The 13,558-nt window shown below is 36.9% G+C and overlaps 1 protein-coding gene across 2 annotated transcripts in view; it reads left to right on the top strand.

Moving 5' to 3' along the window:
- Positions 1-13,558, top strand: part of LOC144968645 (organic cation transporter protein-like) — a 43,291-nt gene that overhangs the window by 5,990 nt on the left and 23,743 nt on the right. For both annotated transcript variants that reach the window (XM_078907190.1, XM_078907191.1), the window contains exons 3-5: positions 936-1,039; positions 10,133-10,287; positions 11,200-11,371. In XM_078907190.1, coding sequence (XP_078763316.1) covers positions 936-1,039; positions 10,133-10,287; positions 11,200-11,371 — 431 coding nt within the window. The remainder of the gene's footprint in view (positions 1-935; positions 1,040-10,132; positions 10,288-11,199; positions 11,372-13,558) is intronic.

Here is a 13,558-nt window from a genome sequence, read left to right as displayed (position 1 = left end):
GTGGCACCGTCCATTATGTGTCTGAGAGGGATTTCCCCAGTTGTCCTCTCTATTTGTTAAGCCAGTGCCAGGTTATTGTCTCCCACCAGACATCAGGGATCTGGATTGCTGCCATTACCGGGCCCCATTCTTTAGGTGTTGTTGCAAACGATCCGAAACCACTTGCTTGGACTTGCAAAGTTTTGCATTTACCCTTTCAACGTTATTGCTTCTATCCCACACTGAAGCGCAGTACTTCGCGTTGGAATAGCATAGTGCCAGAGCGAAAGTCCTCATAAGCCACGGTTAGCGCCCAAGGTTGTTCCCGCCAGCTACCTCAAAAGATTGTTTTTAAAAAAATATCTTACAGGTAACATCACCAAGATAGACCCAATAAGTAAGGTTGCAGTCAAAGGTACCCTCGAGCTACTTCGGATTTGGTTCGTATAGGAAATCCTGGATCCCTACTTTGACTTTCAGTTTCCGGATGTGCTGTGGCTACGGTTTCAGAATAGTTCTTCTTCAGGTACCACTAGTCAAAGTAGGTCTTAAGCTTGTTTACATTCTCACTGAGTGTGGCCTCTAGGCGGGCCCCAATCGTGACTTTGGGTAGCGACGGCCCAACTTGGCTATTGTGGAACATTGATGTGACCTATAACGTAGTCTATCCTACTCTGAAAAAAAAACCCAACACATTTAAGGTGTTTTAACCAGAAAACTTCTCCTTCAAATATCAATCGAATAAAATGACAATTATCTTGTTAAAAACTCTCAAACCTGGGACTTCCTTGAAGACTTCCGTGATGTTCCAAGTTTAAGAGTTTTTGACAAGATGAGGGTCATTTTAATCGATTTATATTTGAAGGACAAGTTTTCTGGCCAATAATTTCAAAATGTGCTTATTTTGAGAATACCGCAATATGATGGCACCAATTTCATTTTTCTCTATTTTACAGTTCAATCTTGTATGTGACAAGAAGTTTTTGCGAACCATGGCCAAGTCAATCTATTTTGCTGGACGACTTGTGGGGGCGGTGATCTTTGGCCAGTTGTCGGACATGTAAGATTGTTACATAATTTTATACCATTCTTGACCTCCTGCGTTTGAATTTTTGAACAAGTGAACGTTCTTATAATGGTGGCACTTTTTACGTGTCGATGTATTATTGTTGCTAAAAAGCCACATTTCAATAGCGAATTAATGCTAAATGTGCATCTTATTTTATTAGTTGGACTCGTGATTTTTTTAATACGTTAGAATTGTTTTCACCGCTATAAAGCTTTATCATTCAGCGAAATAATTGTAGTAATATAATCTGACAACTCAAAGGATGATAACTCACGTGTTCTTTTTGTGCTCAGACATTGTTTAGAATGGTTGAATACATGTCAGGGTGGAATAGATATTTTACACGAATGCGACAGCCTCAAAAAAAAAAAAAAAAAAAAAAAAAAAAAAAAAAAGAAGAAAATATGAAGAAAAAACCCCACAAATAACAAACACGGAACGTTTCCAGCTCGAAACCCTTCTTCAGCAATTAACAAAAACAGTAAAAACGAAACTTTTGTAACTGGTGATAGTGATAGAAAATGGAGAGAGAACGCGGACAAGGAGTCTTTTCTCAGGAATCAACTTTGCTTTCTACCATAGCGGGGCTCGAACTGGGGAGGTCCAGGCTAGAAGTCAGAAGCAAAGAATTAAACTAAAAATTCGTACCTACCCAACCACACTAGGGTCTACAATAATATGGAATTAGTATCAGGAAACAACACGTCAAAACATTTTGTTTCATGCCTTTCATTCACATTTTGAAGGTTATATTCATTTTTATTATACCCCTTCACAATAATTTATGCTAATAAAGATCTCATAACTGTCTCTGCGTACATCACATGCCACTGTAAAAAAGTAAAAATTTACAATCAATAATGGTGAGCATAATAATTAAAAGTATTCAAGTACGACATAGACCAGCGTACTATATTAACAACAAAAGTGAACAACAAATGAATAAAAACAATAAAAACAGACTATACAGATACCGCAATATTTCCCATAAACAGCTTATTACGTACACCAGAAAGGAGATATACAACAGCAATAATAATGTGGGGGAGGGGGGGGGGGGGATTAGGCAAAAACAGTGCAAATTCGAGTTGAAAGCATAAACCTTTGCACACAGATTACCAAGACCCATTAAAAGCCAATCTGCTATAAAACCACTCAGGCAATCAATCATAACGTTTGGGTTTAAGGCCTCAAATTTTCCCTTTTACAGTTAAATTAAACAACGGAACTAACTGCGTAAATACATATATTTTCTTCATATTCATTGTATTAGGGGAAATTAGGCTAAAACCATGCACATTGGGATTGAAGGCATGAAAATTGGCATACAGGTAGCTAAGACCAATATGAGTGACATCTGCTATAGAACCACTCTCGCAATATTTTATAACAGTGCGTTTTAGCACTTTTATTTTTCCCTATATAGCATTACTAATCCAAGGAAAATAACGAGAATACAATGTGCGTTCAACAATTTAAATATATTGTTGAAACATTTATAGTAGCTAACAAATAGCTTCGGATGGGAACAGTACAGACAATGGACGTTTCGGGGAAAACCCTTCGTCAGCAAAAGGAACGTCGAAAACATAAAACAAAATGTAGTAGGAATTGTAGCGTGTGTATTCCTGGATGGTTGAAACACGAGACGTTAGCGTGGTGTTATCTAGTTGACATACTAATAAAAACTTGTCCCTGTGAGAAGTTCTTTTTGCCATGTTAATTGTATCTGAAAACATACAAACGCATTCCTTTTTTAGTCATATGTAATATTCTTCCACCCTCTCTCTCGCTCTCTCTCTCTCTCTCTCTCTCTCTCTCTCTCTCTCTCTCTCTTTTTTTTGTTTTTGTTGTTTTTTTTTGTTTTTTTAAAGACCCATCATTATTCAACTATTAATTGTGAGAATTTCATATAGAATGCACAGGTATGCTACAGTTTTAAAACGCTACATTAACTGCACAATGGTCCACCAGCAAGACACGCAAGACCTATTTTATGCAAAACAAGCCATCCGTATAGAGTAAATTTGGACAATAACAGATAATCGAGTTTTTACAAAATAGGCTATAAAACACGTAAAATGATTATTGCAGTGTTTTTGAAATAAAAAATAATTAGGGGGAGGGGAAAAGGAGCATGTCTGTGTCAACACCGTTGCCGACATTTAATCGAGCTGTGTTTTGCAAGTCTGTCTGTCCGTTTTTATTAGTGTATTTAGTTGATTATTCTTGCTAAATCAGATAAAAATAAAATTTATTATTATAGAATTTAGCATGATAGAAATCCCTCAAAACTAGCAAAATTGAATAGCAATTTGGATAGTTGGTGAATCGAAAGTTTAGTGAAAGGAAAACATCCGGTTTGACGCTAAAAATAGTCACCAATGGGAATCCAAGGATGCTGTAAATCAACCTTGTATCGCCTTGTTTTGAATGTTTACAGAATAGGAATGAACGGATTTTTTTGTCGTCCATTTCAAAATTTTCCAATCTTAAAAAGGTTGTATCTCAACTAATACTTATCTCTCAGAGTGGTTCTATAGCATAAATTAGAGGATTTTTCATACTCTACAACATATGAAATTTTCATGCTTTCAACCCTAATTTGCACAATTCAATGTTTGTTTTTTTTTTTTACCGAATCCCCCTACTAACAGACCACAAGAGAGTTGATGAACAGGTATAGAAAACAACAAAATTTACCCAAAAGATGATTGTAGCGGCAGGAAGAAATTTAAATTGTGTAACATCTGCAGCGATAGGCAAGTTGACCGTTTCAGATCATGGCAATGCACTTGAAAACGAAAAAAACCTCGAAGATTTATTTAGCAGAATATCCGTTTAACGTGCTCCGAAGTCAACAGTAAAACGTAACATGAAGGACGAAACATGACGCATGTTAGTTAGGCGATTACAAGCAGAAACTGAAAAGACAAAAGTAAGCCAAGGATGTCAAGTAAGAAAAACAGACGAATACCAAGTCAAATTCCAAAAATGTCGGTTTTTGATGAACATACCGATTGTCCCGAATCCTTTCGACATCGTTTTGAAATCCAAGCACGAGCCTATGGGTGGAAAGATAGCCAATTAAGTTCAGCAATAATAAACTGTTTATCAGGTGAACCATGAAAGGTGTTCTATACCCGAAGATGCGAATGACTACAATAAAATACAAGATGCATTGCTAAAAAATTCCGCCTTACCGAAGACGGTTACTCTGAAAGCTTCCAAACTGGTGAAAAAAAAAGATTTTAATACGTTTCTAAATCGTACGACTCAATTTTTAAACAGGTGGCTTGAACTTGCAAATGTTAAAAAGGGCGATTTTGACGGACTCTATTTCTTAACTCTTAAAAACCACGCGTATCAATCATGCACACCGGAGTTTGTCGCATTCTTCAAAGACGAAAACCTACACTATAGAAGAGCTAAAGAAATGCGCTGAATTTTACTAAAGCGCACATCCATTAAAGCCGCTTAGTCAGGTCACAAACGAACCCTACAATACAACGATTGCTAAACGCGGGAGTCAGAAAAAAATCCCCCCCCCCCCCATGAATTTCAAAAACATGAAAAATCTGGTTCAGAATATAGAAGTCAAAAAGAAATCAGTCAGCTAATGTCAAAATTATAGGGAATAAGCCAAAAGAGCAAAACAAACCGTTCAACGTGAACAAACCCAACTATAGCGCAGCGCAAAGTGTTAAACCCAACAGTTCAGAGCAAAAGAAAGAAACTAAAGTCACATGCCAATTCTGTTCAAAAGTTGCTTCAATACACACTACTCACTCCAAACAGCTGATTCAATCGTCAGAAAACATAAACGTTTACTGTGTAAAGGGAATGTCTCTACTCACACAAACATACCGTTCAGGTTCACTTAAGCTTGGCAAGGGCAAAGTAAACGGGTTAGAATGCGCTACGCTTAAGGATTCAGGATGCACTACCGTGGGTGTTGGGGCTTCGCTAATCAAAGATGAAGATCAAACTGAAAACAAAGTTCAGTGCATAACCTTCAGTGGTAACGTTGAAACATTTTACAACGCAAATGTTTACATAGAGTATAGAGTCACCATATTACACAGGCAAACTAGAATGGTGCCTTTTACAATGCCGAAAATGTTGAAGAATTACAACTTGCGCAAAAGAATAGCTTGCCCAGCAGAAACTAGATAATCTATGATCAAACAACAAGAGTCACCAATGATTATTTCACTAGAGCCACAAAACTTTGATCACAATGAATTTGGTAAGGCACAGAAGGAAGATGATTCCATATGACATTACTTTAAGCTTGTTGACAAAACTACAACATCAAAAACAAAATACAATATTGAAAACGATATACTGTATAGATCAATGACAAAAGGCAGTAAGTGTTTCAAACAAATTGTAGCTCCAATTTCCTACCGTAACAAAATATTAGCTATTGCACACGATTCAATTGCGTTAGGTCATGTAGGTAGCTCGTCAACACTTAAAAGAATCTCTGGACCATTCACATGGCCTCGTATAACAAAAGATGTTCGCAAATACGTTAAATCATGCGATACCTGTCAAAAGCGAGTTGCGAAAGGTAGAGTGCCGAAGCACCCTTTACTGCCGACACAGCCGATAAAAAAAATATTCTCGTGCTGCAGCATATATATAATTGGACATTTACTGAAGTCTGAGAGAAATAACACACACATTTTAACTTTGGTTGGTTATGCCACACGCTGATCAGAGGCGTCAGCACTTAAATCAACGACATCCGGCCATATAGTCGAAGCACTCATGACAATATTTTCACGCTTAGGTATACCGAGATATTATCAGTTTACCTAACATACCAAGACCGAGATAATGAAACTAATGGGAATCAAACACATATTCTCAACACCATGGCACCCAGGGACCAATGGTCTCTGTGAAAGAATGAACGGCATAATAAAAACAATGCACCATAAAGTTTGCTCAGAATAACCCTCCAATTGGGATAGGTATTTACCAATGATATTATTATTTGCGTACAGGGAACTACCACAAGAATCAACCGGATTCTCACCTTAGGAACTCATGTACTCATGCATCGAGAGGCCAAATCGATGTAGTTTCAGACCCTTGCAAAGGAGAAACACGTGAAGGAAAAGAAATGATGTTCGCATCCAACTACGTAAAAAATCTAAAAGATAGGATTGAGTCCACATGCAAACTAGCACAAAGGTCCGTTTGTGAAAAAGTAGAAAAATACAACAGTTACGCAGATAGAAAAAGCAAAGCTAGAAAATTCAATCTAGGAAATCGGGAAGGCTACTAGTACTTTTGCCCGATGACACTAAGAAACTTCTGTTAACTTGGAAAGGTAATCGCAGTTAGATCCGGAGTAAACTATGGATATTAAAATCGGCGATAAAACAAAAACTGTACACATCAACATGCTCAAACAATATGTTGAACGTAATCCCGCGTCGGTTTTCAATAATTTTCAAAGCGAAAACGCGAGCGTCGGTCTAATCATTGAATCGGAAGACGATCGGAAGATGAAGGCGAGCTTCATCATCCCCCTCTCCCGTTATACGGGGAAAATGAATCAATAGACAGATGACGTAAACATTAACCCCGAGTTAGATGCGCCACAGAAGCAAAACATAAAGTCACTAATCGCAAAACATCAATCTGTACTAACATCTATATCAGGCAATACTTCAATTGTCGAACACGACATTAGGTTAACTAACAATACCAGTGAAAACTACCCCATACCCTTTCATTCAAAAGAAGCAGTAGTGAAAGAACTACAAATGATGATAGACTAACATAGTGCAATATTCTACGAGCCCGTTTTGCTCACCAATCGTTGTTGTCAAAATAAAAGACGGTAACATAAGATTATGCATGCATTTTCGAAAGCTAAATGAAGTCACAATCTTCGACGCCGAACCCATATCAAACCAAGAAAATCTATTTGCCGAGCTATCTAAAGCAAAGTATATCAGCAAGCTAGATCTTGCCAAAGGGTATTACCAAATTCCCCTTATAGAAGAATGCAAGCAATTGACTGCATTCCAGTCACCACAAGGACTACTAGAATTTAACTATTTAGCGTTTGGTCTAGTTACAGCAGCAAGTACTTTCCAGCGCATGATGCGCATTCTTTTCCAAGACATACCAAACACATTGTCACTTTGACGACGCGGGTATATACTCCGAAACGTAGAGTAAACATATTGCACCACTCGGAAGGGTATTAGATAAACTAATACAACTCAATATCATTGTGACTGTTAAGCCCTCAAAAACAAGTATTGCTTACAACCAGATTTATCTTTTAGGTCACACATTACGACATTGACAATATTGAAAATGTAAACAACGAGAAACAGACATTCAACACTGAATATAATTTAGACATTGATCAGACACCACAAAGACATGTGCTCAGAGAAATTCCAAACAAACATTCTGACACAGACCGCATTAATCTTGGCTGTATAAACACACAGTGCGCAACAAAACGTTTGACGTAGTTGACCTAATTATCGATGAAAACATTGCTCTCTTATTTATCACTGAAAAGGCGGTGGCATAGCTTAATTTTATATATCACGAGAGATTCAAAAAGGGCATCACCAACATAAACGAAAAGGGTTACGTTAGTTTTGAATCCGTGCAAATAACAATGAAATGGAATAACACCTCTTACATAGGTATCTGCATCTATCATACTCCGAAATTTTTACCAACTGAATTTTTAAAAGAATTTACTGATCTCATCACTGAACTAAATTTCAAACAGAACAAAATAACAATATTGGGCGATTTGAACATTCATTTTAACTCAGATGAAAAACAGACAAGAGATATAACGGATATTCTCGCATAAAACGAACCTTTCACAACTTATCATTGTTCCCACCCACGTAGGGGGCACCACTGTGTCCATATCCCATAGCCCCGTGTCCACTCCATACTGGTTTCCAAATCTCAAAGTCCTGGGCGTCCATATCCAGTGGTTCCGCTCTTACTCATTAGCGATGTCGACCTCTCATGATCCCAGGATCACTCCCCACTTGTGTCTACCTCCTATGGTCCCGAGTTCAGTTCCTGCTGTTGAACATGTCCTATCACCCCAGGTTTACTCCTCATGAGTTTCCGTATCACACAGCCCTGGGTTCACTCCCCCGCTGGCATCCACCTCCAATGGTCCCGGGTTCACTCCCCAGTGGTGTCCACCTCTCACTGCCTCCTTTTCACTCCTCACTGGTGTCCACCTGTCAAAGCATTGGACTCATTCACCACTGAGATCCACCTCCCATAGTCCTGGGTTCATTCCCCATGTGTCCACCTCCCAAAGTCCCGGGTTCACTCCCCACAGGTGTCCCTATCCCTTGGTCCAGTGTTTACTCCCCATTGCTGTCCACCTGTCATCGCGCCGGGCTCACTCCCCACTGGTGTCCACCTCCCATTGCCATGGGTTTACTCCCCGCTGGTGTCCATCTTAAAAAGTAGGTATATTCCTCTCTTGTGTCCATATTCTGGACCCCATATTCTAGTCTCGAGTTGACTCTCCACTTGCGCCTACATCGTACAGCCTTAAGTTCATTCCCCATCTGTGCCGCCATCCCATATCACCAGGTTTACTTCTCACCTGGTGATCACATCTAAAAGTTCTGGGTTTAATCTCCAGTTGTTATAAAATTCAATTCCCACTTGTGTCTACATTCCGTATTCTCAAATACATTTCCCACTACTATTCACATCCCCTGGTCTCCCTTCTAACATTGATCATTATCTTTGGTATAATCTCCAAGGGTGTCCTGTCCATCTTAAATGGTCCCTGGCTCAACCCCACTGATGCGCACCAGTCAGAATCCCAGGATCAATCCGCAGTCAATTTGATTTGTTTAGGTTAAGTGAAACTGAACAACACGATGACCAGTGGCCAAGCCTCTTTATCCTCTGATCAGAAAATGAGCAATCTATTGCAGTGCAGCAGTTGTAAACAGATAAAAAACATTACTGTGAAAAAAATTGCTGCGCAATTTTTTCACTTGGCTAAGTGCGGATTCTTGTCAAACTATATAAAACGAGGTCAGTGACTGCATAGTGAGATTGGCAGATAGCTCTAGCTAGCTGTAATCTTGTGTCCTTGTGTAAGACACTTTACAATCATTATCTTGCTGGCTATGGTATGAATCAAATTAAGAAATTTAGGAGCAGGCACCCGTGTAAAATAAAGAACTGAACAAGTCAAGGTCGACTGATTTTTTTGGATGATTTTTTTCTTGTATTTTTCTTTCTTGCTTTGTCTGTTACTTCTTCAGTTCTTTGAATACGATATGGTTGAGTACTTGACTTTACGATTGTTCAATGACCTGTTGTAATAAAAAAGTGAGTATGGCATAGATCTTTGGCTTGGTAGGACATTGTGGTGGAGTTTAGCACTGCGAGGTGCATGTAACATGATACGAAGTATCAATTTGGTATTATGTCGGAATGATATTACATGAAGAAAGTTGAGTTTAAAAGATGAGAAATATGAACTTTCAGTGTTTTTTAACACATCGTATTTAATCTGCCAATCTAAATTTAAAGCCAAGCATATTTTGGCTACAAACTCAATTTCCAGCTTTTAAATCATTCCAACATAATACCGTTTTGATGTCACAATTGTGGGAATGTCTTTTTTTTTTGTTTTAAAGAGGAATGATGGGTCTTTGGAAAGAGAAGAGATAAATTCAACGAATTTACCATTATTTTATAGGTTCAACACTTTTCTTTAAATTCTGAAATGATTTTACATCATGTAACAACCTGTTTCAATCATTGTATATCGATTAAAACTGATTACCATGACCATGAAAAACGCGGTTATTTCCCTTGGTTGATAGAGGCGCAATATGGAAAAACAAAGGCGGAGTAAAACGAAAGGATATTAATGGCCAGAGTGGTTGTATAGCGGGTCTTCTTGTGGGTCTCGATATCCTGTATACACATTATCATGCTTTCTACCCGAATTTGCACGATTATAGCCTAATTCCCCCATATAAGTTAAATAAATCAATTTAACAACTATATTTAGAATCTTCTTCACTTCATTAGATTTGGTAGACGGCCGATGATTTTGACTGCAGTTCTACTACTCTTGATGGCAGGAACAATGGCTTCTCTGGCAAATTCCATGGCTCTCTTTCTTTCGATGTATTTCCTACAAGGAGCTGCCTTCACGGGGGCTTTTTTGGTGGCCTACACATTAGGTATGTCACTCATTCTTTTTCGCCTTCTCCTCCTCCTCATTTTTCCTCTTCCTCCTCCTCCTCCACCCCTACTCCTCCTCCTCCTCCTCTTCCTCCTTCTCCTCCTCCTTTACATAAAGCGACAGACTCCGATTGAGTGAAACAACCGATTTTGTATGCAAAAGATAAATAAGATAACGGTGCCTTCTAGTAGTTTGAAGTGCTTTTTTATAATAATAATAATAATAATAGTAGTAATAATAATAATAATAATAATAATAATAATAATAATAATAATAATAATAATAATAATAATAATAATAATAATAATAATAATAATAATAATAATGATGATGATGATGGTGATAATAATAATAATAAATAATAATAATAATAATAATAATAATAATAATAATAATAATAATAATAATAATAATATAATAATAATAATAAAATAATAATAATAATAATAATAATAATAATATAATAATAATAATAATAATAAATAATATATATAATTATTATTATTATTATTATTATTATAATGATGATGATGATGATGATGATAATAAAAATGATAATAATAACAATAATAATAATGATAATTATCATTATTACAACTACAACTACGATTACTACTACTACTACTACTACTACTACTACTACTACTACTACTACTACTACTACTACTACTACTACTTTTACTACTGGTACTACTACTACTTTTACTTCTGGTACTACTACTACTACTACTACTACTACTACTACTACTACTACTACTACTACTACTACTACTTCTACTACTACTACTACTACTACTACTACTACTACTACTACTACTACTACTACTACTACCACTACTACTACTACTACTACTACTACTACTTTTACTACTACACGTCCTATCATAATTATTGTTGTTATTTTCCCCAGCAACAGAGTTGGTAGGACCTAAATATCGTGTTATGGCAGCTTTCATCAGCTTGGTCTTCAATAGCTTCGGGGACATGGGTCTGGCCGGAATTGCATATTTAATCAGGGATTGGAGGCACCTGGAGGCGACTATCACCGCTCCAGCCGTTCTGTTTGGAATCATTTACTACTGGTATGGAAATATTCTCCGCGATTGTCTGCGGACCGTTTTCCTCTATAAAAAATATTCCTGTCTTGCTGGTCTGCATGTGCGTAAAATTTGGTAGCTATATATAAAAAAAGTCTACACTATCTAAAATCAAAGAGCAATGCCTTGTTAATTAAGACTATTGATTATTGATGAAGGGCAATTCTCGAAACGTCTACAGTCCCAGTTACCTAATCGCCCCTGGGTCGACAGCGGGTCAGAAAAAAAATCTTGACTGCCACAGGGATCGGTACCTATCCCTTTACTTTAAAGGCCATTGGTATACCCACTGAGCTATCTGAATCCCAAATGAATTGTGAGCAAGAACAAAATTAATAAGATTCAAGTTTCAAAGATTATTTTTAGGATGTTTGACAATACAGCACACAAATTCAAACATAATTTCTAAAGAGCAAATTCAACCACATAATAATTGGAAGTAAACAAGAATCAAATAAATAAATTACTTGATATGCTAATTTAAAAAAAAAAAAAAAGAAAAAGTAGCCGATTCTGATTATAACAGCTATGCTCAAGCTTATATTGTCGGAGAAATATAATGATGATGATGATGATGATGATGATGATGATGATGATGATCATGATGATGATGGTGATGATGAAAACAGCTTATATCATCAAATAAACGCTCCAGGCGATGCAACAATACATCAAAACAAAAATAAGTCAAGTATTCAAGGTATCAAACTTCTCAATTTCCTTCATCTAATTCTACTGTTTCTAGTTACTCCTCTTCGTTGTTGTTGTTGTTGTTGTTGTTGTTGTTGTTGTTGTTGTTGTTGTTCTGGTTCTTCTTCTTCGACGTCGTCGTCTTTGTCGTCTTCGTCTTCTTCTTCTTCGTCTTCTTCTTCTTCTTCTTCTTCTTCTTCTTCTTCTTCTTCTTCTTCTTCTTCTTCTTCTTCTTCTTCTTTCTAGGTGTGTTTTTGATTTTACATTTTGGGTCATAGCCATAGTCTGGTCATCAAACATTCTTTTAATAATTTCTGAAGTTGAATTTTATGTGTCGAAATGTACATTAAAATCTCAAAGAACTAGTACCAATTTTGTTTTTGATATAACATATGACATTTATAGGTCGTCGAGTTCAGTGATAAAATCGGCTTTAGATGTACCACCACTATCGTGATTTAAGACTTATCCATTTCTATTTTCAATTCGATTGCTTCAAATGTTTTAAATATGCTACGTATGTCCTTGAACTTTATTATGATATCTTTCAGTCTATCGGAATGTATGACAGCTATTCCAACACCTCGTTTTCCTCGTCAAGGGAAGAATTTAGTGGAAAATCCAGGTGGTGTTAACTCTTTTAGGGTGTTATCTCCTTGCTCATAGAGAGCCAGCTTTCTGTTAAGGCAAAAACATCAATATTGTGGCCGATGATTGTTTCTTGGATATCAACGATTTTATTTCTACATGACTGCACAGTCATATCGCCGAAACATATAGTGCATGGGCCAGTGGGCGAAACCCTTCCCCCCCCCCCCCCCTGGGGGAGTTTTCGCCACATGGTTTTTCTGAAACAGCAATATATCTTGAGTATTAATCCGGGTGTTACCGTTTTTTCAAGTGTCATTTACGAGAGTTACGGCCCTTGAAACGTCATTGGGTGCAATTTTTTGTGAAATCGTTTTTGTGCATAAAATGGTTGTTTATCACCTTAAAATTGTTTCACATACAATCAATAATGGAATTTTATTGTAATTTCTCATTTTTTGCCTCATATCATAAAATATTTTACAAAGCCATATAGCGTTTTTAAATCTTTGATAGCCATTTTCTCTATAATTTGAAAAAAAAATCTATTACAGTGTACTTGTTTCCCTTCAGGATGAATAAACAAGAGGGATTTTGCACTAGCACAATTCAGGCATGCTTCAGGGACATATAATACAAATTAATCCGGGTGTTACAGTTTTTTCAAGTATCATTTACAGGAGTTATGGCCCTTGAAAGGTCATCGGGTGCAATTTTTCGTGAACTCATTTTTGTGCATAAAATGATTGTTTATCACCCTAAAATTGCTTCAAATGCAATAAATAGTGGAATTTTATTGTCATTTCTCATTTTTTGCCTCATATCATAAAATATTTTACAAAGCTATATAGGGTTTTTAAATCTTTGATAGCCATTTTCTCTATAATAATGAAG

This window comes from Berghia stephanieae, chromosome 3 (genome assembly GCF_034508935.2).
Source record: "Berghia stephanieae isolate SIO BIC M18660-M18661 chromosome 3, UCSD_Bste_1.3, whole genome shotgun sequence".
In the NCBI taxonomy this organism is placed as follows: domain Eukaryota; kingdom Metazoa; phylum Mollusca; class Gastropoda; order Nudibranchia; family Aeolidiidae; genus Berghia; species Berghia stephanieae.
This window is presented reverse-complemented; position numbering and strand designations above follow the sequence as displayed.